This window comes from Pseudochaenichthys georgianus, chromosome 1 (assembly GCF_902827115.2).
Source record: "Pseudochaenichthys georgianus chromosome 1, fPseGeo1.2, whole genome shotgun sequence".
In the NCBI taxonomy this organism is placed as follows: Eukaryota; Metazoa; Chordata; class Actinopteri; order Perciformes; family Channichthyidae; genus Pseudochaenichthys; species Pseudochaenichthys georgianus.
Genome location: NC_047503.1, coordinates 4148225 through 4175492, shown reverse-complemented (window position 1 = coordinate 4175492; position 27268 = coordinate 4148225). Strand labels below are relative to the sequence as shown.

Below are 27268 nucleotides of genomic sequence, written 5' to 3'. Positions count from 1 at the left end.
GAGAATGCCTGGAATGTAACCCACGTTCCCCGCGCCTGACCCGCGCCGCGCCCACAGCCCTGCCCCGCAGCTCACGCTCACAGCCATGCTGCTTTGTGACACACAGGTGATTTCAAACATGGACAACACTCCCAGTTCCCGCCCTGTTACAGCTATAATCAAGTGCAGGCCTCTCAGATGTGTGGGACAGTACATCAATAACCCAAGGCCTCTACTACCTCTGCTATTGCTGTATAGCCTGTCTGGCATTGGGACCACAATGCAGTCTTTGCAGAGGAGAGCTGCAGCCCAACTTGAAGCAGCACTATGGCTGGCTAGACATATTTGGGTCATGCCTTCCCTCTCTGAAAGCTCCCAAGTCCGAGCTCCTCTCCCTCTCGAGCACAATATGGAGGAACATCAGCTCAGCACCAGTGGAGGCTGGGGGAGAAGGGGGGGGGGGGGTTCATGTGGTTGGCCAGGAATAGCTTGCTGGACTAAATAAAAGTTAGGACAGTATAGCCGGTCCAGGTGGTGATGCTGAAAAGAGAAATAAGGACAAGCAACACGCAGATTGAAGCGGTGGAAAAAACACAGAGCAGAATGTTTTCTATTCACATCTTTATAAAAGGGAAATAAGATGTACATTCAGATCCGTCGAGTGACAGCAGGAGGACATTGTAATCGCCAACACAGGAATAAATAGTGGATCCTGGTGTTCACTGTGAAGCACAGCTGTCCCGTCTCCACAGAGACGAAGCACGTGTCAAAGAGACAAACTGACGGTCACTAATATGAAGCTACTCCATCCTTGACTTAATGACTAAGGTGAAGTAAGCAGACGAACACCTAACTTCCATCACTTCTTTAGAGCACAGTCTAGGATCACACAATGAATGGACCTCATCGTTATTTGGCTAAATCTATTTCATTGCACTTTTTTGTGTTTTGAAAAAACAACCTAATGGTAGACTTTACACATGTGTACACATCAGGAGAGCTCCAAGGATGCTACTCATATCACTGTCCTGGTGTTCATGTCCCATAAGTACTGTTAGTACTGTATTTTAAGCGTCTTTGAGCATCAGGAAAAGAGCTATATAAATAGCATCTATTATTATTTGTATTATTATTATTATTATTATAAGCCAAGGACTTTTAGAGGAGTAATGCTTCAGGGTCAGTGCCATGTCTCCAAGTAGAGATGAAGTGGGGACAGCGGGCTTAGAATGAGACGGGAAGGGAGGATCTGAGAGAAAGACGGGCAGAGGCATATAGAGGTAGAAACATAGAAACATCGGCAGTAGGACGATTCTAATAAGAGACCACAGAATGCTGCAGCACCACACAGCATGGTGCTGCTGATGTCCGCTCCCTTCCTGTGCAGCCTTGTTAAATCTCCCTCCATTCATCTAAGAAAAACTGGGCCTTCTTGAGGTTAGAATGTCCTTCTTTGCTTTACACCGCCAGTCATATCTGATTGTGAAGGAGACGAGCCAAGGACACCAGCAAGGGGCACGCTGCTTTGCGACAGGCCAAGAGAGTCCTGCAGATTTCCAGAAGAAGGAGGACAGTCACCGTTGAGGTGGAAGAGTCGCTGAGGAGTCAGGCCTTCCTGAAGAAACTGGGCTCCCCTTCATGCCCACGCTTTTAAATCTGCACGAGAGGAAACAGATTCAAATCCATTTGATTTATTAGCATTTATCATAACACTGTAAAGGTTACAAAATTGTGAAAGCAAACCAATTAGTAATGGATAATAAGCAGCCAACCGGCCATGTGGCATAGGAACCCTGACAAGGGGATCGGACCCGTCGGGTTCTTTTTGCAATGATGACGCTCATACATATAATCCCACTTAGTACACATCTTATTACTAATAAATCAATCATTTGATATAAACCTTTTGGTAACACTTTATATTAAGGTACACACATTCACCATCAACTAGTTGCTAATTAACATGCATATTAGCAGAATATTGGCTCTTTATTAGTCATTATAAAACACTTATTAATGCCTTATTCTAAATGACCATATTCTACAAGTAATAGGCCATTAGTTGAGAGTTTTTCCTATAGGCCCATATTGATCAGCGCATATTAAAGGTGGGGTAGGTAAGTTTGAGAAACCGGCTCGAGATACACTTTGTTATATTCCATGGAATGCTCTTAACGTCCCGATAGCAATGAATATCTGAAGTGCTTTGACAAAAAATCCATACAAAATGTATCTCTGGAAGCCGTGGTACTGTAAAAAGCACGACCAATCATCTGAGCCGGCTAAAGTAACTGGACGGCCTACCTGCCTGTCAGCCTTCCATCTGTGCACACACTGATCTCGTGCCCTCATTGGTCATGTGCGCGTTCGTGTGTGTTGGGGGAGGGGCTCTGTGAGGAAGTGGCAGATTTTTTTCGGCTGTGTATTTTCAAATTCTCGCGCACTCGAGCTGGTTTCTCCAAAATGACCTACCCCACCTTTAAAGAGCCTGTGACACGGTTTTCCCCCATCATCCAAACCCATCAATTTGAGTACATATTGTCCCCTTGAAAACCGTTACTGAACTGATTTTGGATATTTGTACTTTGATAACCATTAGTCTGCCTTCAATGTTGACCATTTTCTGGATCTTCTCTGGGATTCTTCAAGTCCCGCCAAATGATGGGTGACGTCATTGCGGGCACAGCGCTCCAGCTGCACCGTCCAGGATCCCAGCATCTGCATGTAAACCTTTATATATATACAGTCAGATGTAAACGCACGACGGCGCACACAGCAGCAAGCTCAGACAGCGATGACAGGTTAATGTTGAACGTGTCTGAGAGCTCATATGAGGCTGAAGGATCGGTTTATGTTGTATCTGTTAGAAGTTTAGGAATGAGGTGCGTCAATATGGGCGATCATATGGTCATGTAGCCAGTGGTGGAATGGGACTACAAATCATCCCGGGACTCTCGACCGGCCCACTTCGGTACCGCTAGTAAGCTGTCAACGGGGGGAGTGGGGGATGTCAGGGGCGGCGGGTGCTGTAGATAGTAAATGTAAATATGTAAATATTTGTGTCACTGCATCCTGGTAAAATACAAATATAATGTATAATGTCTGTGTCTTTGACATTAGCGCTGCTCGCCACCTGTGCCCTGTACTACGAAGCCAGTTCAACAGACCCTGGATATGTTTGAGTAACAAACACACTAACAACAACAAACTAACAAACGAGATCTCGCTAAGCGGTCCTACGACGCTGGTTATCAACTCGGTAAATCAAGCCAGGGTTTCTCTCTCCAGCTGAGAGCGCGTTCACGTCTAAGACACGAGTGGATCTGACTTTAATTACATTTGTCTCGAGTGTTTCGTCAACATAATGTGTTAAATAATACTTCTGCATCCAGTCTGTGACACTGAGTGTTGCACGGCCAGATGAGGCTGGAGAAGCTGACTCAGATAAGGAAATATATGATATATTATGATATTATATGATCGATGATCTGATTGATGATGTAATATGAATGATAAGTGCGACACGTCGGCGTCTTCTCTGCATACGGCAGTTTAAACTGTATTTCCTTTATCCTGTAATATGACTTGAGAGATTTAAACTCCGCACACTGAGTTGATCTCTTTTCTATAGACGCCGGAGGCGGGCAGCGTCAGGTAAAAGAAGTTATTTAGCCTTCTCAAACCTGAGCCTCACGCGCCGCCTATGGGGGATGTGCTAGTTACTTATCCGACCGGCCCACTTCGGTACCGGCCCATCGGGATTCGTCCCGATGGCCAGTCCACCACTGCACCCAGCCCGCGTAAACTGTCAACGGGGGGAGCCTCGCTGCGGGGAAACGGTGGACCTAGTGTCCCGATCGGAGTGGGAATAATAATAATAATCCGTGCATTTTATCCATTAATTTCCCCAACATTGTGGTAAAAAAACACACGTTTAATCCACGTTGGTGTACTACAACTACAAAAAGCATCGGTTTGTTTTCTCATCAGGAAATGCAGACCGGCTCAAACAAACGATTTTTAATCATCATCCTCACGATCATTTAATGTATCATATGTTCGCCGAATTGACATGAAAGCACTGACACATATGAATATACTGTAGTCAACTTCATTAAAACGTTATTAACGTGCCTAATCTCAGTAATTCACCATTTCTACGCATGACAACACACTTTGTCCGTGTTTGGCTCTCGAAGCGTTCCCGCATTGACGTCACTTCCGGCTTCCCCCAAAACTTCAAAATGAGTGAAGGAATTTCCCCGCGATGTTCGAAATTATTGATATTTAACGGAACGGTATCGCTTTTTCTTTTTTAAACTGACGGTTCGAGATTACTAGTAGCCCAATATTTCATTGCACAAAAGTTGTTGGGATGCTGTCACAGGCTCTTTAAGTCCAAAACTCATGTACAACAACTTCCTTACCTGCAACAAATCAGCACTAATTAGAGGGTTATTGAGGGAAAACTCAACTAATGGCTTATTACTTGTAGAATATGGTCATGTAGAATAAGGCATTAATAAGTGTTTTATACTGACTAATAAAGAGCCAATAGACTGCTAATATGCATGTTAATTAGCAACTAGTTGATGGTGAATTTGTGTACCTTAATATAAAGTGTTATCAAACTTTTAATTAAAACATGATTTTGTTGTGTAAAAATGTATCATATTGCTAGACAAAATAGTCCGTTCCACTGCGAAGCAACGGCTAGAAATGTAGCAAAGCAACTAAACTAAAAGCGACCGCAGCACTGACGGGGGTTTTCTGTAACTGTCCAGGTCTGTTCACATTTTCTTTTCCATGAATCAGTCTTTAAACACTGCCAGAGCTCATACTGTGTTCCCGTTAGTGTTTACTTCCTGTCTGTCGTCTTCTGCTTACTTCTCTGACGTCCAGCCCTCTGTCTTTTATCCTCTTTCCTTTTCTTGCCCTATTTTCTTGTCTTTTTTAAAATGCCTTTACTGGGGACAGCTCAGCCATCATCAATCCAAGTGTTGTGCTCTCCATAAAAATAAGATTCCCAAAGTATTCCATGGGGTTTCATGATGGAGGGGAAACAGCTAATGCTAAACTGACTGGACTTCCTTTTGAGGATTGATATGAATGCTCAAGGTCTGCTATCAAAAAAGAACAGACTGCTGAATGTCCAAATGGACCAATCAGAATCAATTATTCAACCAAGCCGTGTATTAAATGTTTCTTAAATGGCCGTTTTTTTTAATACTGTATATCTCTGACAGATCCGTAATAGCTGATATTCAAACCATTAGACCAGAATTGTTTACTGCATCCTGTCGAGCAGCAGAAAGGTCCTTGTAAGCTGTTTATATCACCGTCAGAACATTGTAGCCATGAAGAAAGGAAGCCAGAGAAGATAATGGAAGACCATCACAAATTACTCATCCGAGGAAAGAGCACGTGTTTAAGTCGTGCAAAGCAAACCTCGGGAACACAAGTTCTCTCTTTAAAATATGCAGCGCCGGAGCCAAACAAGCCCCTCATAGGACACATCTCTTACACTTCCAACATAACACACATTTCCAGAATTGCTGCGTGTGCTCTTCCTCGCTGAGATTTAAAAAACAAACAAATTACTCTCTGACTTTAATCTTTTTTGCTTTCATCTTATCATTCCTCCCATCTTCCTCGATCTTGCTCTCTGTCAGACATACATGTCTTGTGTAACGAGGTGCTGAAGTCTCCATCCATTACCCAACATGCACTTTGAGATTAGACGGTATGGGCCCCCCCTGCAGTAGAGGAGTCTGAGACAGGACGTCAGAGTTGAGAATGAGAAACAAACAGAACAGTGGTAGGAGATGTATAGTGACGCTACCCGATTAAAAGTGTCACACTGTGAAAGTACTTTCTAACTTCAATCTTACTGAATTTTGAATTTATTATCAGCAGAATGTACTTTGAAAGTAGGAAAAAGAAAGACGATGGATTGTGCAGTAAAATCTTCCAGGTCGGTGTTTTACTTTTTATATCACGTTTTGGGATTAATATTACTACAGCAAAACATAGTGATGCAGGGATGATGTATTTTTGTAGAACGACCCAGAAGTTAGCATTGCTCGATTTTTATGTTTTGTTCTACTCGATAAAATCTATCAGTGAATACCCCACTGGTGAAGGTCTAAAGCGCCTGTACAGTATGTCATAAAAAGGGACTAAATGAGACTACTTAAGGTCATTACGCTTAATATTAGTCACTTTTAGCTTAGCGGTGGTGCTGGGCAGCAATGCTACCACAATGTGTGTTTGTAACGTGAGCAAGAGCTTTATCGACAACAGCAGTTCGATTTTTCTTTTAGTTTCAGAATATAAGACCATAAGATCTATCTATTTCTGAAGTTTAATTGCAGCCGCCTGAAGTAAAAAGCTAACTTTACAAACAAACATCACCACCGCTAAGCTAAAGGTAGCTAATGTTCGGCGTAGTGATGTTTTGCAGTCTCATTTAGTCATTTGAGTTTTTATGACTCACAGAAGGTTCGGACATTCACGACAGTAGCGTTGCCTGGGCCTTCGGGGCTTTAGCCCCGAATGTTTTTTCTGTAGCCCTGGACAATTCTCCCTCAATAATATAATACATTAACCGTGCTTTACGTGAACCTCATCATGACACAAGAGAGGACGGCAGGAATGTAATTTCCCGTGTTCGGTGAATGCAACAGAGGCAAGACACCAGACCAATCAGAGAGTTGCATGGAAATAAACGTGTGCTTGTGCCATTCAAACTCGGCTCTGTGTGTGTGTGTGGCAATAGCGCATTTAGTGAGTGTGTGTGAGAGAGAGAGAGAGCGAGAGCAAGAGCGAGAGAGAGAGCGAGAGCGAGAGAGAGAGAGACCGGTGCCAGCAGCAGGGACCGTGTTGTTAGCATCTGGTTAGCTAGCTGCACTAACGGACATACGGAGCTGTTTGTTCCACAACAAGCTGGAGGAGAGCTCTCCTCTAGACTGAGAGGCTCAGGTGAGCTAAAGGACTCTCTGAGTGTTTAGATAGTTCACTTTAGTCTAAGTTATCTCAGTGGGTCTCAAACGGTTTGGTCACAAATTATTCAAAAGATTATTTCCGCGGCACACCTTCATATGATCATTATAGTTATAAAACAAAGAGAATAAAGGAAAAATAGTTATGAAATACTATATGGCAGTAAAACAAGAATACAGTTTGAAAGGGGAGTGATTTGTAAAATATCCATAAAGAAAAAGTAAATCTGTTTACAGTTCTGTTTCATATGGGTGTTGAGAGATGTATCCAGAGATCTCCTAATGTTGCTCTCAAAGTGCACCAGATTGATTCTTTTAACTTCAATATTTTAAAAAAAAAATCTTCCATAAAAACTGTATACAGTTGGGCTGAAAAGCAAGTTTGCTTTTCAAACTGGGACAAGAAAACAGCGGAGAAGTAACGGGGCAGAAACCCTCCTTTTTACGCAGCGGTCCAGACATAGACATCAAACGGCAACACATATTCAGTGTGCAGTTCCTTTGGCATTAGGGCAGGGATATCTAGATACTTTCCAAGGTTTGACATAATGAATTGTGCTACTTTTAAGGCAAGCAACGATGTTTTCAAATCTGTAATAAAAAAGGTCCGCAAAAACGCTATCGACCAATCAGATTGCTTGATTTGACCTGTCCGTTTTATAAATATTATTACATTTCATCTGTTACGAAACAAACTTACAAAGCTTAAAGGTGGGGTAGGTAAGTTTGAGAAACCGGCTCGAGATCGCTAGAATTTGAAAATACACAACCGGAGAAAATCTGCCACTTCCTCACAGAGCCCCTCCTCCAACACACACGAACGCGCACATGACCAATGAGGGCACGAGATCAGTGCCCCGATGGAAGGCTGACAGGCAGGTAGGCCATGGTCGTGCTTTTTACAGTATCACGGCTTCTACAGATGACATTTTTTTATGGATTTTTTGTCAAAGCACTTCAGATATTCATTGCTATCGGAATGTTAAGAGCATTCCATGGAATATAACAAAAAGTGTATCTCGAGCCGGTTTCTGAAACTTACCTACCCCACCTTTAATGGGAATGAATAAGAAATAAAAGGATTCAAATGTCAATATATACCAAATACAGATCCCATATAATAAGCACATATAATCCAATATCTTGTCCAAACGAACAATGTGAAATGTCCTACGTGGTGAGTTAGCTAGCTAGCAAAATTCAAACCGATAACGGCTCAGTTTTAAATGAAAGACAAATAAAATGAATGTTTTACAACTGCAAATGAATGGAAATGGTTGAATTGAAACGTCTCAATTAGCCTCAATCAAGCTACATGCCACATGGTAACAGCTAGCAAGCAAAAACTAGCAAAAGAGTTCACTACTTACAAACAGTGTACTTTGCTGAAGAAAACTATCTGATGGTACTTTGAAATACCATAACAAATATATATATGTTCATCTCCAGTAGTATACTCAATATATAATACTCTTTTCTTGTAGCAGAGTCATTTGTCTCCCAGTGCAGTAGTGTTGGCAGCAGTGTGCTGCACATGTAATGGGACTACGCACTGTACGCGTAGAGGCTGGATTCCTATTTAATGTGATCCTCACAGATGATCTGCACATGTGGTCACAGTTGAATGAAATGGTTATATGGGCATACTTTTGACCAAAACACGCCACCAAGTTTAAAAGAAAATCTCCTGGAAATCTACCGGAGGTGTTCTTCCCTTTGCAACCCTAAATGGGAGAGAACTTTTTTTTAACACTGTATTTTATAACAGTGTAAAATCTCTTGAAAACAACTTCAGATTTCTCAATAAAGTGTATTTTGTCTTTGTCAGGGTTTTGGCAAATTTCAGTTAATTTAAGGGACTTTTTGTATTCCAGATTTCTTAAAGATAAATGCTTGTTTTTGGTGGAATTTCACACAAATTCACACGTTCTTTTTATATTTTTATTTTATTTTTATATTTTTTATATTCAAATGAAATAGCTTAAGACAATAAAACGCTTTTACTGCACGGTCAATTGAAATACCCACAAGAACACAACATGATGTCCAAGGACCTGCAGACGCCCTGTGTGTGTATGAGCATGTGTGACTGCATGTGTTTATGAGAGTCTTCCTCGCCCTGCTGACCTAAGGCTCCCTCTCTGACGACACATCTCCATCGGCTCCACTGCTGGCGTTGGGGTCCGGTCGGGACCGCCCCGCTCCTCTTTCCCTGCACTCTGAGGGGCCCTTGGAGCGCGTCTTCTCTTTCCGCTGCTGCTGCTTCTCCTGCTTTGAAAGCTGAGGACACAAAGGAAGGCTTGCTTCAGAAAAAAAAACCCTGATCTAACAGAACAATGTGGCATTAACATGTACAACCACTTCAAGGGCGATGACGACAGATATATTGGAGACATTTATATAGCATAGATGATGAATGAATGGGAATGTGTGGATTCTGCCTTGAAACCCTTTATGCTTTCTGGGGTTTTCCTTTGCTGTAGAGTGTTCGATAGGTCTTCTGTGCATGTAGATGGTCTGCAAAGGCTAACATTTAGTGTGCAATTGTTGTATTTTGAATATGTACCCTTTGGCTGAATGGTCATTTTAAATCAACCGTGGGCTCCTGGGGGGGGGGGTTACTGGTTGGAGGCACACACTCTGAACATGCTGCATCATGAATTGCAGATCATGACATTTCAGCGTGTTCACTTTTCACAGAGAGGCTCTGACATGCATTTAGAAATATGAAACAAAGGAGGAGACACACGTCAGCGCACAGACTATCCACATCTGACTTCTCTTTGTTGATGAAACGCTTCTATTCTGTCCTCATTACAAGCTATTATTGGCCATCCAATGATCACTTCAATGAGTCTTTTGTTGTGACTGCCTGCGCTAAAAAATAAAGCCGTCCCAGTGCCTCTCCAGTCACTACTCGAATATAACTTTCTTCTTTGTATTCTTCACGCTCCATGAAACAGCACAACAGCGATGATGAAGTAGGTATGATACCCGCCATCTGTAAACACAGATGCTGAAACTTTAATGGCTGCCCGGGAAATATTTATGAACTAAATGTCATCTTAAAATCCAAAGCATTGCGTAAGACATTACATTATTTAAAGAGGAAGAAGAAAAATCTGTTCTATTCCCATTTGAACCCATTAACATGGCCACTCTGTTGATGACATAACACTGAACAAACACAAGTTCCTCTTTTTGCCATAAATCAACATTTCAACTCTAATGGAAAAGCTACAGTCAAGCAAAACTAGAATCCCGCTTTGATAAAGAAATAGCCAAACATGATTGCACATGACATCATTCCAGAGTTCGGCTTCAGCCTAGAGTCCTGAACAAATACACAACAACCTCCATAAAGACCCTTCTGCTATGGACCCGCAGAGCGCATCCCAACAGGGTGATTTTCATTGCTCTGGATAACACCATTGTTTGCTGGCCGCTTGACCCTGGAGTGGACTAAATCCCTGATTCATGGAAAGAAAGGAACAGTGTCTGTTGGCCCATTGCTTCATTTCCCCCTCGTGCCAAGCTTAGCCTATTGGCTGGCCTTTTATCCCTCATCTTTGGCTCCTCAGCCCCCCACAGTAAAACATCCCAAACAGACAAGATTACAATTCTGAGGACTGCTTAATATCCCTCCCTTTGGGCTAGAGAGCCAAGTACACAAAGGGGAGGGCAGCCAACGCCCGGCCTGTGGCCAGAGCAGAAGGACGCTGGCCACGGTCCACGCAAGGGACAGTCTTTCAGGGGCACAGACATCAGAATTTGTTTTTATACGAGGCTGGTGTTTACAAATGGTAGTTTAATTAAAGAGATACTGTATCTAGAGGTGAAAGTAAACATTGGTGTAGATTTCATTTATTTAAGAGGGCATATTTTGCTCAGTTTCAGGTGTATATCAGTATGTAGTGTCTCTACTTTAAAGAGTCCTCTCCTGCTGATGTTCAGGTGTATATCAGTATGTAGTGTCTCTACTTTAAAGAGTCCTCTCCTGCTGATGTTCAGGTGTATATCAGTATGTAGTGTCTCTACTTTAAAGAGTCCTCTCCTGCTGATGTTCAGGTGTATATCAGTATGTAGTGTCTCTACTTTAAAGAGTCCTCTCCTGCTGATGTTCAGGTGTATATCAGTATGTAGTGTCTCTACTTTAAAGAGTCCTCTCCTGCTGATGTTCAGGTGTATATCAGTATGTAGTGTCTCTACTTTAAAGAGTCCTCTCCTGCTGATGTTCAGGTGTATATCAGTATGTAGTATCTCTACTTTAAAGAGTCCTCTCCTGCTGATGTTCAGGTGTATATCAGTATGTAGTGTCTCTACTTTAAAGAGTCATCTCCTGCTGATGTTCAGGTGTATATCAGTATGTAGTGTCTCTACTTTAAAGAGTCCTCTCCTGCTGATGTTCAGGTGTATATCAGTATGTAGTGTCTCTACTTTAAAGAGTCCTCTCCTGCTGATGTTCAGGTGTATATCAGTATGTAGAGTCTCTACTTTAAAGAGTCCTCTCCTGCTGATGTTCAGGTGGATATCAGTATGTAGTGTCTCTACTTTAAAGAGTCCTCTCCTGCTGATGTTCAGGTGTATATCAGTATGTAGTGTCTCTACTTTAAAGAGTCCTCTCCTGCTGATGTTCAGGTGTATATCAGTATGTAGTGTCTCTACTTTAAAGAGTCCTCTCCTGCTGATGTTCAGGTGTATATCAGTATGTAGTGTCTCTACTTTAAAGAGTCCTCTCCTGCTGATGTTCAGGTGTATATCAGTATGTAGTATCTCTACTTTAAAGAGTCCTCTCCTGCTGATGTTCAGGTGTATATCAGTATGTAGTGTCTCTACTTTAAAGAGTCATCTCCTGCTGATGTTCAGGTGTATATCAGTATGTAGTGTCTCTACTTTAAAGAGTCCTCTCCTGCTGATGTTCAGGTGTATATCAGTATGTAGTGTCTCTACTTTAAAGAGTCCTCTCCTGCTGATGTTCAGGTGTATATCAGTATGTAGAGTCTCTACTTTAAAGAGTCCTCTCCTGCTGATGTTCAGGTGTATATCAGTATGTAGTGACTCTACTTTAAAGAGTCCTCTCCTGCTGATGTTCAGGTGTATATCAGTATGTCGTGTCTCTACTTTAAAGAGTCCTCTCCTGCTGATGTTCAGGTGTATATCAGTATGTAGTGTCTCTACTTTAAAGAGTCCTCTCCTGCTGATGTTCAGGTGTATATCAGTATGTAGTGTCTCTACTTTAAAGAGTCCTCTCCTGCTGATGTTCAGGTGTATATCAGTATGTAGTGTCTCTACTTTAAAGAGTCCTCTCCTGCTGATGTTCAGGTGTATATCAGTATGTAGTATCTCTACTTTAAAGAGTCCTCTCCTGCTGATGTTCAGGTGTATATCAGTATGTAGTGTCTCTACTTTAAAGAGTCATCTCCTGCTGATGTTCAGGTGTATATCAGTATGTAGTGTCTCTACTTTAAAGAGTCCTCTCCTGCTGATGTTCAGGTGTATATCAGTATGTAGTGTCTCTACTTTAAAGAGTCCTCTCCTGCTGATGTTCAGGTGTATATCAGTATGTAGAGTCTCTACTTTAAAGAGTCCTCTCCTGCTGATGTTCAGGTGTATATCAGTATGTAGTGACTCTACTTTAAAGAGTCCTCTCCTGCTGATGTTCAGGTGTATATCAGTATGTCGTGTCTCTACTTTAAAGAGTCCTCTCCTGCTGATGTTCAGGTGTATATCAGTATGTAGTGTCTCTACTTTAAAGAGTCCTCTCCTGCTGATGTTCAGGTGTATATCAGTATGTAGTGTCTCTACTTTAAAGAGTCCTCTCCTGCTGATGTTCAGGTGTATATCAGTATGTAGTGTCTCTACTTTAAAGAGTCCTCTCCTGCTGATGTTCAGGTGTATATCAGTATGTAGTATCTCTACTTTAAAGAGTCCTCTCCTGCTGATGTTCAGGTGTATATCAGTATGTAGTGTCTCTACTTTAAAGAGTCATCTCCTGCTGATGTTCAGGTGTATATCAGTATGTAGTGTCTCTACTTTAAAGAGTCCTCTCCTGCTGATGTTCAGGTGTATATCAGTATGTAGTGTCTCTACTTTAAAGAGTCCTCTCCTGCTGATGTTCAGGTGTATATCAGTATGTAGAGTCTCTACTTTAAAGAGTCCTCTCCTGCTGATGTTCAGGTGTATATCAGTATGTAGTGACTCTACTTTAAAGAGTCCTCTCCTGCTGATGTTCAGGTGTATATCAGTATGTCGTGTCTCTACTTTAAAGAGTCCTCTCCTGCTGATGTTCAGGTGTATATCAGTATGTAGTGTCTCTACTTTAAAGAGTCCTCTCCTGCTGATGTTCAGGTGTATATCAGTATGTAGTGTCTCTACTGGGACACGTCTCCAGGCATTTATGTTCAAAAAGCTATTTATTTTTCTCATACTGCCTGTGCTCCAGCACCTCTTTTCACCCTCTGTCTGAAACCAGAGCCCAGTCTGCTCTGATTGGTTAGCTGGCCGGCTCTGTTGTGATTGATCAACCGCTTAAAGATGTGTCGAAAATGTCCTGCCCCTCAGCATATAATGTACAATGTGTACGCTAGCCAATACAGGCACAAGTGTTACATGGTGATGTCATTAGTATACGGAAATAAACAAAGGAGTCCAATGGAGGCGTTTCAGGCAGTGTGGGAGAGAAACTCCCATTGGAGGGAACACGGGGATATTAGTCTTTGCAGACCATTTACATGCACAAAAACCTATAGAACACACTACAGGAAAGGGAAACAACTATTTAAATAATAAACATATTACAATGACTATAAATACCTATATAGTTATCTGCAAGAAAAACAATTATATTAGCTAAAAATCTAGTGTTATTCACACCATGCACAATAGAGTGTTGCGGCAATGATGTATTGGTGTAGGCATCTCCCTTGGTTCCCTTGATAGAAATGTGACTTTTCAAGTGGATTTTGGAATATTGCAGAAAATAAGATCTGTGGCAAACACGTGTTTATAATTCTTACATGATTCGTTACATATTTACAACACTTTTTATGTGTTTTAAAGCTTAAATGCAATTTCCAAAAGTAAAAATCTAACGTTGGGCTATTAACAAACTACATCAGGGCTTGCATGCTGCATCGCTAAGCTAAAGGTGGCTTAAGGTTGTCTAGATGACGTGTGGTAGTCTCATTTAGGCACTTGTTAACAATCGCCGTTTTGACGACACAAGCTGAGGAACTTCAAGTGATGTATCTTATGTCCTAGAATACAACTTAAATATCTATATAGTCCAGGCATCTTACCAAAAACCCATTCGAAAAATGTTGAATTCGAGACAAGGAAACCAGAAGAGGTCAAATGCTAATCCATTTCTGGGTCTCAGGGCTGCACCACTGTACCGATAGCTGAGACTGTGTCAGAAGCGGCATTATGCTAGTAGCAGCTAAAATAGCCCGGCGCATCAAGCAGAGATTGAGAATTGACTACAGAGGAACAGAGCCAACTCATTTCCGGCTTTTGGGGCTCATTCCTGCACCGATATGTTGGAGTGAATCTCCAGTTTAATTCATCCTTTTAACATTTCATTTGACTTGGCACTCAATTTCTGTTACAAAGAGGTCGTATATGTTTTCAAACTGAAAACGTCTTCTGTGATAAAGATCTATTACTCTGCTTGACTTGAATAATAAAGAGGGCTCTGATGCCAGGATATATTTGAAGGTTCGGCTTAGCATCATTTATTCAGAGAGCAAAATGTAGACATGTAGAGTTCGACAGTGGAGGAACATTCAAATATGAAGAAGTTGATATCCACCCTGGGGCTCGCCGTCAGTGTGTCTGTCGGGTTTACAGCTCTGGGAGTTTGGGCAAAAACGTTGTGGAAGATTCTGCTATTTGTATTTGTATTCCTCCTTGCTGTCTTGTTATTACGTTCATTTATCTTGTTGTATAACTAGTGTTTACTACAGGACCATCATGTCAAATACCTAAGGGCTTTATTGTGTTTGGTATCCTTTATGATTTTTAAGATAAGTAATAGCAGAAGAGTGGTATATGCACCTTTTTAATAATCAAATAACTTTGCATACATGTCTTTTGTTGTTTATATTCAAAAACGTTCACCGTCTTGGTATTTCTCCTTTTAAAAACCATACCATGATATTCAAAATGTGTATATTACCTGTATAAATATATTTTAAGTATTTTTTTAAAAAGTCTGTTGAGGTGGACAATGAAACAGAATTTCACAACCAAACATCTTTGCAGGTTCAATATAGAGAGGCGAAGTCCCTCCCTTCCCGAGGGAGCTCCATGGGACCTTATTTCGGAAAAATCATGTATTGAAGTCAATGGGAGAGAAAGATTATCTTTGGATCCCGTGTGAATTGTGCCACGAATTACACACATGATGTTTGTCAATTTAAAAGATAATTTTGCAAGTCAAAAAAATAAAACTGTGAAGTAACACTTTTTTTTGTGTGAAACCGCTTAATGAACTACATCTCCCATCACGCACCACACACCAAGACGCCCGTCACGTTGGAACATTTCACTTCTTTCTTTCAGAATGAGGCGAAAAGTATTAAAAGAGGAGAAAATCACTCCAAGTCTGGGCACGTTGAGAGTTGTACACACACAAGGGGAGTTAGTCGGTTCCGTGAGAGCCAGCATGCGGGACCGGGATTCTGGGATTTGTAGTCTTTCTATTTGCGTATTTTTCATAGTCTTATATTTCAACAGTTTTACGACAAACTGTGACTTTTTTTGACATGGAAATGATTTTTTAAGATTGACAAACATCATATGTGTAATTCGTGGCACAATTCAAACAGATAATCTTTCTCTCCCCTTTGACTTCAATACATAATTTTTGAGAAATAAGGTCCCATGGGTCGGAAGTAGATAGGCGGGACTTCGCCACTCTATTTCATATCCAAATCATTAATATCATTACAAAAAACTGCTCCTAGCGTAACATGAGAAGCAAGCAGTACTGCACACAAAGTAAATATCGCCACCTAGTGGTAAAATATGAGTACTGAAAAGTGGATTGACAGGAGATTTGAGCAACCCACATATTCAGCTATACTGCTCCTCCCACAAATGCATGTTCGTCACAAATGAGGCACCATTTGAAAGGTAAGAAAACAGGCTTTCCAACAGAATAAGATGTATCGCCAAGAAACATTGTTACAACAAAGAAATCATCTACCAAACACACATTTCCTAATTTGTGTTAAGTTGCAGAAAATAAAAACTTGCTCTAATCAATCTACTTCATGCTCACTAAGTTACCTGTTTGAGGTCCGATGGGCCAGTGGGGGACCTCAGTTCTATGGTAACAGGTCCGTCGTTTTGAATGTGGACCTGCATGGATCCCCCAAACGTCCCATCTGGAAACACAGAAAGAAACGCAGAGACATTTCACAAGCCTGAAAGAAGCAGACTTATTTGTGCGGAAGAAGAGTCAAATGATGCAACAAACGCACTATTTTACGGGAGCCTGAGAACAACAGCCTGGATAAACAAAGACATTTGATTCCCAACTTTATGGTAACGGTTATCTCTGAATGCGTTTCAGATTATGTTGATAAAGCAAATAAACCCTGGCTCTGGGGATCTTGCTTTGTAGTATACTCCTCTTGCAATTAAAAGTCAAACCATAAGATCCACTCAAGCATCAGTGCCACAGTCAGCTTATTAAAGAGGCCCTATCATGCTGTTTGGGGTTCCCAAAGTTCCCCCCTGCCTGAAACGCCTCCATTGGACCTCTTTGTTTACATCCGTGACATAGCGCTTCTGTTGGCTAGCCCTCCAACGCATTGTATGTGATAGGCCAAGGAGCTGTTCAGGCACATCTCTAAGCAGTTGGCCAATCACAACAGAGCCGGCCAGCTAACCAATCAGAGCAGACTGGGCTCTGGTTTCAGACAGAGGGTGAAAAGAGGTGCTGGAGCACAGGCAGTATGAGAAAAATAAAGAGTTTTTTGAATATTCAATTATGGAGACGTGTCACAGTAGAGACACTAAGAGAGGAGCCTAATATGTCCTCTTGAAACATCCCAAATGACACCACATGCTAATATTTAAAGGTAGAAGCGGAGTTTGTTTTGCGCTGGCAGTAAATGTTCCATAAGGATGTAGGATAGCGTAGAGCCTTGAGACGTTGGGGACAAAAGCGGCTGTCGGAGGGCAGGAAGTTCAACCTCTTCTCTTCCACTGGGTCCGTGAGATTAATGACACCCTCTGCACCACAAAGCCGAGGGCCAGAAAGTGCTGCATCATCACATTTCCTCTCTGGAGGGCGGGGCTAATTAGGAAGCCTTATGCCTCCCTTGCTAGGACGAGGTGTTCTCCGCACCTGCTCCCCGGTGGGCTGACCCAGTTCACCGTCACAAGAGAGGCGTCACAGCACCGATAATCCGCAGCAAAAAAGGGGGGAATAAAGGCAATTAAAAACGAGGGGGACAGGGCGCGGACTCAAACGTGTCAGTGAGTGGGGATACGGGTGACCCTCAACACTTTTGTTTTTAATAAGCTCAAACAAGCAGCTGGAGTTTTTCTTTAGCGGTTTGTCCTCCAACCTCCTGAACCCGTCCTCTCGTTCTGAACCCCCACACTGTTCACAGCAACCGTAACAATTCTTACTTTTTCAACTCTGCTGACACATAATACCTTGTAACGTCAATAAACAATGGCTATAAGAAACTCAATATCTGACATTAGTTACAAAAAATAAAAACTGCAACAATAGGTTAATTATTTAACTTATTTTTGGTAACCCGCAACAATTCTGTTTTTAATAAGCTTAAAGACAAGTAGCTGGAAAATGCAATTCAATGTCCTACTTTTGACAAACACTGTATACATTTGAATCCATCGTCGTAATGTCATATAAAAAACACGACCATCAGCTTCTCAAAATCAGACCCATGGCTGACATTAAATGTAACGAAAAACTGCGACAATAGGACAAATATGTTACTGATGTCTGTTGACACTGCAAATCTATTGAACACATTTTTTTTCGATAGAAACATATTTCTAAATGACATAACAAGACTGGAACCTCTTAAAAAAAGCTATCTTTTTCAATTAATAAAAACAATTATAAAATAAAAATAGGTTGACTATTGGGCTATACTATACCTAATCCCTCATAATGTCATGAAATAAACAATGGCTATCAACTACTCAATATCTGACAAAGGGCTAACATGAAATGTTAGGAAAAACTGCGACAATGGGGATTGGGGAGTATAAATGGCTGAGTCATCACTTCACCCACCCTTAATGCGCTCGGGCTTGTAGCTGCTCCTCATGTTCTCCAGGATGCTGTTGTAGAAGGGCTCGGCCAGCTCTGCAGGCATGGCTGCGTGGAAGTCTGGCTTGTTGCCCTTCAGGACACACTGCAGTGTGAACTGGCTCACACACAGCACCTCAAAGTCCCGGTCCATGACGCTTTTGCTCCACGTTCGCCCGTTCTCGTCTTCAAACAGCCGCAGGTTCAGGATCTTGCGTACTCTGAAAACACACAAGAGAATAAGCGAGAAACCAACCTGTATGTAATACTCAACATCCCTCTGGTCCAGGGGTCGGCAACCCGCATGCGGCCCTTTAAGCCCTCTGCTCTGCCCCTTGAGCTTAGACAAAAATAAGAAGGAAATAAAATAAAAGTATTTGTAGGACTATTTATATTTTGTTGCACGGTGGAAAATGTTTCGTATCTTGTATTTTGAGGTGATACTGTGACACATCAATAAAAAACAAAACGGTTTTAATTAGGTCAACTAAAATATGCGTCACATCCTGCTCCGGTCCCGCGCGAGCGCCTTTCCTTGCAGGCGGATAACCTGACCCCCGGCTCCATGAGCGAACTATGGATAAATCAAAGAAAAGAAAAGTACCGGAGAAACACAGGATTTAAGTCTGCGTGGACAGAGTTATCTGCTTTCAAGCAAACGATGCTGGCTTACCGGTATGTCTGATATGTAGAGAGAAGTTGTCAAAGGCGCTGCAGCCTTTACGTATCGAGGAGCAACACGGGAGAGGAAGACAGCTGACGATCTTCAGTCATAATTCAATGGGGTATGTCATTTATTTCAGGAAACACTTTGTTATATTCCATGGAATGCTCTTAACGTCCCGATAGCAATGAATATATTAAATGCTTTGACAATAAATACATAACAAAATTATCCGTGGAAGCTGTGGCACTGTAAAAAGCACGACCAATCATCTGAGCGGGCCCGGCTAAAGTAACTGGATGGCCTACCTGCCTGTCAGCCTTCCATCTGTGCACAAACTTATCTCGTGCCCTCATTGGTCATGTGCGCGTTCGTGTGTGTTGGAGGAGGGGCTCTGTGAGGAAGTCTGAAGGATTTTCAAATTCTAGCGCACTCGAGCCGGTTTCTCCATTCTTACCTACCCTACCTTTAACTATTTTTAGGGTGCAGCTATATGTTTTATTTATTTCAAAGTGGGCCCATTTTAATTATATTTGTTTTCCTTCAAATGTGCAGAGGACTCGTGCGCAAACGGCGCTATTGAGAGAATTTAAATCTCAGATATGACCACGTGAACCTGTTACACTGCTCTCAGTAGGCAATCAAGGCTGCATTTAAATAAGCAGGGCCTCTCAGCTGTCGCCCATCAGCTGTAGAGAGTTAACTAATTAGAGGGGCGTGGCGCCACAGCTGTGAGAACTCAGCAATCAGGTGTCCATTTAGGTAGCTCTTTCTTTGAGCGTCAGCGTCAGACAGACAAAGACATTGGAGTCCTGCGGGAGTCAAAGACCGACAAAGACATTGGAGTCCTGCGGGAGTCCTGCGGGTGGCAAAGAGGAGGCAAATCCTACTCTGATTGAGCTAAGTATTGCTGGTGTCTTATTTTTCTTTTCTTTAGCCCCTCATCCTATAATCATGTGTATTTTCTCTATTCCTGTTCATGTGTCTTCTCGCAATTATCACTGGCCCCGTGTATCGCCTAATCGCTATAACCGGCCTGCTCTCGTCTATCCCACATGCTCCACTGAGATCCAACATCTAGTTTCAGGCGGCCTGTGGAACTGCCAGTCAGCTGTTCCTAAGGCTGACTTCATCTCTGGCTCCGCTTCCCTGCAGTCCTTGCTCTCACTGAGACGTGGATTACTCCATCCAACACATCCACCCCAGCAGCTCTCTCCACAGCATACTCCTTCTCCCATACACCCAGACCCACTGGCAGAGGAGGTGGCACTGGTCTCCTGCTCTCTCCCAAATGGAGCTGTTCCCTCTTCAAGCTTTGAACTCCATGCCGTCACAGTGACCCATCCTATACAATGAACCATTGTTGTTCTCTACCGTCCACCAGGCGCCTTGGGGACTTCTTGGAGGAATTAGATCATCTCCTCTCACACATCCCTGAAACTGGCCCTCCCGCTGTACTTCTCGGAGACTTCAACCTCCAGACAGGGAAGATAGACGAACTAACATCTCTTTTAACCAGCTTTGCTTTCTCACTGTCTCCATCCCCACCAACTCATAAAGCTGGCAATGTCCTCGATCTCATGTTCTCAAGGAACTGCTCTACTTCTAACCTCTCTGTAAACCCGCTCCACACATCCGATCACTTCTTCATTTCATTCTCTCTACCCCTTTCCAAACATAACAAACTAATCTCTTCTCATCCTGCACCTGTCCGCCGTAACCTCCGTTCCCTCTCCCCCTCTACCTTTGCCTCATCGGTGCTCTCAGCCCTCCCTTCCTCTGACTCGTTCCAACTCCTGCCTCCAAACTCTGCTGCAGAAACTCTCCTCTCTCCTCTCTCATCCTCTCTGGACTCTCTCTGTCCTCTCACATCTCGGCAGGCTCGTCAGTCCCCTCCTGCTCCCTGGCTAAATGACGCACTGCGTGCTAATAGAACCGTCCTTCGGGCAGCAGAGCGGAAACGGTGGAAATCCAAACACCATGACGACCTCCTAACCTATCAGGCTCTCCTCTCCTCTTTCTCTGCCTCGATCTCTCAGGCAAAAAGCACTTTCTTTCAAGATAAGATCCAATCTTCCTATTCCAATCCTAAAAAACTATTTTCCATCTTCTCCACCCTCTTGGACCCCCCCCCAAAGCCCCTCCCCCCTCCTCCCCTCTGTCAAGCGACTTTGTTAACCACTTTGAAAAAAAGGTTGATGATATTCGCTCTTCTTTTTCTGACTCACCTCTACTCACCGCTGGGTCACCAGACCCTCCCTTCACCCGCACACTGACCTCCTTTTCCCCTCTCTCGCCAAGTGAGGTTCTTACCCTCATTACCTCTGCCCGCCCTACCACCTGTCCTCTGGACCCTATCCCATCAAACCTCCTTCAGACTATCGCTCCTGATATTCTACCGTTTCTCACCCATTTCATCAACACTTCTCTAACTTCTGGTCACTTTCCAAACACTCTCAAGGAGGCAAGAGTAAACCCTCTCCTGAAGAAACCCACTCTCAACCCGTCTGACGTTATAAACTACAGGCCTGTCTCTCTCCTCCCGTTCCTGTCAAAAACACTTGAACGTGCTGTCTTTAAACAACTCTCCTGTTATCTCCATCAGAACAACCTTCTGGATCCGCACCAGTCTGGTTTCAAGGCAGGTCACTCCACAGAAACTGCCCTCCTTGCTGTCACTGAGGAACTGCACACTGCTAAAGCAGCCACCCTCTCCTCTGTCATCATCCTGTTGGACTTGTCTGCTGCATTCGACACGGTGAACCATCAGATCCTCCTTCACACTCTCCAAGAACTTGGAGTATCAGGCTCTGCACTTTCCCTCCTCACCTCATACCTCAAAGACCGCACCTACAGGGTTACTTGGAGAGGGTCCGAGTCCGACCCTTGTCAATTAACTACAGGGGTCCCTCAGGGCTCTGTTCTTGGTCCCCTCCTCTTCGCCTTGTACACAAACTCGCTCGGATCTGTCATTAGCCCGCATGGTTTTTCATACCACTGCTACGCTGACGACACCCAATTAATTCTGTCCTTTCCCCGCTCAGAGACCCAGGTCGTCGCACGCATCTCTGCTTGTTTAGCTGACATCTCTCAGTGGATGTCCGCTCATCATCTCAAGCTCAACCTTGACAAAACTGAACTGCTTTTCCTTCCGGGAAAAGATTGTCCCTCTCTTGACCTAACTATCAACATCGGCCCCTCTGTTGTTTCCCCGACTCAGACTGCAAGGAATCTGGGTGTGACCCTAGATAACAACCTGTCCTTCACTGCAAACATCGCTGCTACAACCCGCTGCTGCAGACACACGCTTTACAACATCAGGAGGATACGTCCCCAGCGACCCAGCTTCTGGTCCAGGCTCTCGTCATCTCACGCCTAGACTACTGCAACTCCCTCCTGGCTGGTCTACCTGCATGTGCCATCCGACCTCTGCAGCTCATCCAGAATGCAGCGGCTCGTCTGGTCTTCAACCTTCCTACATTTTCCCACACCACGCCGCTCCTCCGCTCCCTCCACTGGCTTCCGGTAACTGCTAGAATTCACTTCAAGACAATGGTACTTGCGTACCATGCTGCAAATGGATCTGGCCCTTCCTACATCCAGGACATGGTTAAACCGTACACCCCAGCACGTGCTCTACGCTCTGCATCAGCCAAACGACTCGCTGCACTCTCGCTGCGAGGGGGACCCAAGTTCCCATCAGCAAAATCACGTGGGTTTGCTATCCTGGCTCCAAAATGGTGGAATGAGCTCCCATTGACATCGGGACAGCAGAAAGCTCACACACCTTCCGGCGCAGACTGAAAACTCATCTCTTTCGACTCCACTTCGAGCGATAGAATGACTAACAAAGAACTGCTAACAGAGCACTTATATACTAATAAAGGACTGGCTTATCTAAAGCCAGTTGAGTAGCACTTGAAATAATTGGCTCTTTGAAACCTGATGTACTTATATGATTCTGTTTTCTTCAAGGTTGTGTCTTCCTGGTCGAATGCACTTATTGTAAGTCGCTTTGGATAAAAGCGTCAGCTAAATGCAATGTAATGTTTAATTTATTTTAAAGTAGGCCTGTATTCTGTGGTCTGTTCTTTGTTTCTTATTAAAAACTGTAGTTTTTGTCTGTTACAACAATAAATACAACTTTATTAGCTATCAAGCTATGAAATATGTTTTGCGGCTCCAGACCAAAAATGTTTTTGGAAAAAGGAGCCAAATGGCTCTTTTGGTCAAAAAGGTTGCAGACCCCTGCTCTGGTCAATCTGACATGTATAAGCTTTATTTTGAAGGGGTCACACTATACATTTGCATGTTTTATCCTATTAATGCTGAATATGTTTCAACGTTTGTGTGCAAGTTTGTGACTTTAGAGTGACTAAAGTGCCAACACATGAAAATCAACTAGGAATTTGACTTAGATGTTAACTATCTGAAAGAATCATTTTTAAAACGTTGCTTGTGTTTTTATGTTTTAGTTCCTTAAAGAGGACACATATTTTGTGCTTCTGTTGCGACATGTCTCCATGCTTTAATGTTCAAAAAGCTCTTTATTTTTCTCATCCTGCCTGTGCTGCAGCAACTCCTTTCACCCTCTGTCTGAAACCAGAGCCCAGTCTGCTCTGATTGGTTAGCTAGACGACTCTGTTGTGATTGGTCAACTAAAAGATGTCTATGTTGATATACCACTTATCTGTTTATAATTCCAAACTTATCCGTGCAACCACTATTGATCTGGTGAAAGTCTCTAAAAAGTGATTCCAAATCCAGTCCAGAGTTCTGTTTGTGGTGTAAGCCCCCCCAAAAAAACACTCACAAGTAGTCGGCATCCTTTTGGGTGTCCTCCACTGAGATCCCCAGCAGCACACACAGTCCTCGGCCTATTGAACTGACCTCCTCGTCCCCCACTGTAGGAACACAAAGGGTAATGACAGAGAGATGATGCTGTGGTCATTCAGTGACATGCAGACATTTTTGTTAACGTTATTTAGAACCAAAAGGTTTTACAACAATTGCCCTGCAAAAACAATATAACAGAAACATGGTACAAGCCAGGGAGTCTCAAATGAATTCAACAAAATAAGTGACTTGACTAAATGGTAAAGGTACCATAGCTATGCAGACGACACACAGATTTACATAACCATTTCACCAGGGCCCAGGAGTTCAAAACTTTTGATCTCGATCCGATCAGATTTTGAAATCCCATTTTTTGTGATCCAGGATCAGACAAGTCGGCCAAATGTTGTCCCAGGTGTTCAAAGCAATTCAGGATAGGATCAGCCTGATCCAGATTACAACTTTTCAGGATGACTAGATCCTGAATATCAGTGCTTTAATCCTACCGAGCGCCATCTAGTGGACATGAAAAATACCACATTGCAGAGACATTGCAGAGACATTGCAGGATTGGCTCCAGGTTGCCCTTTTTATTTACTACAAGACAAATGTGCCTTTTTATTTCATACATATCCATTTGGATTGAGACAGGGAAATAATCTAAACCTCACGCGTGGTGTTTCACTGTCGAGGGGAGCGTGTATGTAATTACATGCAAATACTGACTTGAGCCCCACCGCTGTATGGGTTAGCCCTATAGATTACCCAACAAAAATACTCTGGAGCCGCAACTGCTTAATCTAGTGGACATGAAAAATACCACATTGCAGAGACATCTATAATGTCTAATTATATTTTTTTATTTGAAAGGTGATGACAGATGATGGACTTTTTTTTGTTGAAGATATTTTTACTTTAATCTAAATTACATTTGTGATTGACAATCTTTGTTGTGATACTTTTACGAGCATAAACATTTGCTTGAAGACAAATAGGCCACGACAAACGTGAGCAAAAATGGAAAAAATAAAATGTATTTCCCATGAAGGCTAAACATGGTGTATTATTTCAGTTAACAAACGTTGCCATCTTATTTAAATTGAAACATATTTTTAAAATAAATGGTACAGTACTGTACATGTTGCTCTGGTAATCCACTGGAAACCCACCCCTCTGGTGGGATCAGGATAATCCAGTTTTTTGGGATCAACTGATCCCAATCCTGTGTTGTCGGTTTGAACTACCCGTTTTGAAGATTTGATCCAGATTAAAGCTTGGATTGGATTTCCTGATCTGATCGGATATCAAAGTGATCCTAATCCTGTTGTTTGGTTTTGAACTCCCCAAAATCCAAATCTGATCGGATTTGATTGAGATTAAAAGTTTTGAACTCCTGGGCCCTGGAGACTATGATCCAATTCAAACACTGAGTAAGGCATTGAACAAATCAATGACTGGATGTGTCAGAACTTTCTTCAATTAAACCAAAGATGGTCATAAACGAGTGAACGTATAAAGTTAGCGCTGAGCTTCAGTCTGCAATGTTCAAACCAACAGATAAAGCCAGAAATCTAGGTGTAGTCATGGACTCTGACCTGAGTTTCAACAGTCACATTAAAAACAGTTACTAAATCAGCCTGCTATCACCTAAAGAACATATCTAGGATTAAAGACTAATGTCACAGCAGGATTTGGAAAAACTTGTCCCTTTATCTTCAGTAGACTGGACACTGTAATGGTGTCTTCACAGGTCTCACTAAAACATCTATTAGGAAGCTGCAGCTGATTCAGAACGCCGCTGCTCGAGTCCTCACTAACACTAAGAAAGTGGATCACATCACTCCTGTTCTGAAGTCTTTACACTGGCTTCCTGTGTGTCAAAGAATACATTCTAAATATTGCTGCTGGTTTATAAAGCACTGAATGGTTTAGGCCCAAAATACATTTCTGAACCGCCTGCTAAACTATTGAACCATCCAGATCTCTCAGGTCTTCAGGGACTGGTCAGCTTTCGTGTTCCCCAGAGTCAGAACTAAACATGGAGAAGCAGCGTTCAGTTATTATGCTCCAAACATCTGGAACAAACTCCCAGAAACCTGCAGGTCCGCTGCAACTCTGACTACCTTTAAATCCAGCAAGAAGACTTTTCTTTTTGTCGCTGCTTTTAATTGAACTATTCACATCTTAAACTGCACTGTAACTTTTATTCATGTCTTTGACACCTGTGTTATTCATGTTTATTTTATTCTCTTTGCTTTTTAAATGTCTGTTTTCAAATTTATTTTTCTTAATGCTTTCTTGTTTTTGAAGGTTGCTATTTAATAAAACTTAATAAAGCTGGCTGACTTCCATAGGCAAGCTCTTTAAGGATATTTCTTTAAGTATTTAACATTATTTAAAATCCTCCAAAGATACTTCATCTGAATTAATAAGGATATGTTTCTACAAATAAGAAGTCCCTGATTTGTAGCTTATGGTTTGATGATAGAATCTTGCTAGATGTTAAAGCGATTAACAAAAAATGTTTTTTTTACTGTCATATTCTGAATTTTACATCCAATGATATGCTATTGTTTTTATGCAGTTCCCATTTGCCACAAAATGTATTTTGTTGTGCTATCATAGGAGATTAGGGTTGAAACAAATACTGTATTAATAATCAAGGGAAATAGATCGATGTCCTTTAAGATTTAACATGGAAATTGACCCTAACTAAAGAAGCATTGAAGAGTTAAAAGCCAAATATAGATTAAACATTTTGTAATTTGGAAAAACTTTGTGAATAGTAAATTGTGCATTAATGTATATAGATTGATGTGATGTGACAAGCAGCCATGACTGACGGGTGACAGACTGTGTGTGGAGCAGATAGGGCTGTCATTCAGCTGTCAGTCAGTCATTCAGGGTGAGATAACATTCCCTGGTTCACGTATGTATGTATGTATGTATGTATGTATGTATGTATGTATGTATGTATACATACACATACATGTATGTATGTATGTATGTATGTATACAGTCAATGGTTTCTTTCTAGACAGCAATTCTCTGTTTGGGTTCCGTTCAGAGACACGCCTGGCTGGCCCTGGAGCCTCCTTCATTTTAGCTGGAGGTGCTAATGCTATCCTAGCTAGGTTAGCTAACATGCATGAACACCGACGATAACACATGAACGCTAACAGGCTCGGTTTAGAGGTATTATAAAAGGCGTCAAAACATGCCACATTCACTCATTTTAAAACGGCAGCTCACCTGTCACGCTGGCCTTGGTGACCCTCTGGATGATCGCCTTCATTGTTGTGGTTGTTGGTGGGGCGACTCTTCTTACTTCCCAAGCCCTACAGCGTGGCCCGGATGTTGTCGCCCTCCAGCGGCAGAGACACAGAACACCTGCTCGCGCTCTGCCGGTGGTCTGCTCGGCCAAACCATGGATGTATGGCCAAACATGATCATATCAGTGTTAGTTGGAGGTAATCATTCTGATGTACT

The 27268-nt window shown here is 42.4% G+C and overlaps 1 protein-coding gene across 1 annotated transcript; it reads right to left on the bottom strand.

Annotated features, from left to right (window-relative positions):
- Positions 1 to 585: 585 nt before the first annotated feature.
- Positions 586 to 27150, bottom strand: LOC117455623 (D-aminoacyl-tRNA deacylase 1-like). The gene is made up of 6 exons (XM_034095196.2): positions 27032 to 27150; positions 23757 to 23847; positions 18265 to 18500; positions 16272 to 16369; positions 9108 to 9260; positions 586 to 1635 (listed from the first exon to the last, which is right to left on the bottom strand). The coding sequence occupies exons 1-5, from the start codon at positions 27072 to 27074 to the stop codon at positions 9108 to 9110; spliced, it is 621 nt and encodes a 206-aa protein (XP_033951087.1). The 5' UTR covers positions 27075 to 27150; the 3' UTR covers positions 586 to 1635.
- Positions 27151 to 27268: the final 118 nt, after the last annotated feature.

Coding starts and splice junctions, on each gene's coding strand:
- LOC117455623 (XM_034095196.2), bottom strand. CDS start 27,074: ATGAAGGCGATCATCCAGAGGGTCACCAAGGCCAGCGTGACAG. Junction 23,848..27,031: donor CACCAAGGCCAGCGTGACAG/GTGAGCTGCCGT, acceptor GTGTTCCTACAG/TGGGGGACGAGGAGGTCAGT. Junction 9,261..16,271: donor GCCCATCGGACCTCAAACAG/GTAACTTAGTGA, acceptor TTGTGTCCTCAG/CTTTCAAAGCAGGAGAAGCA.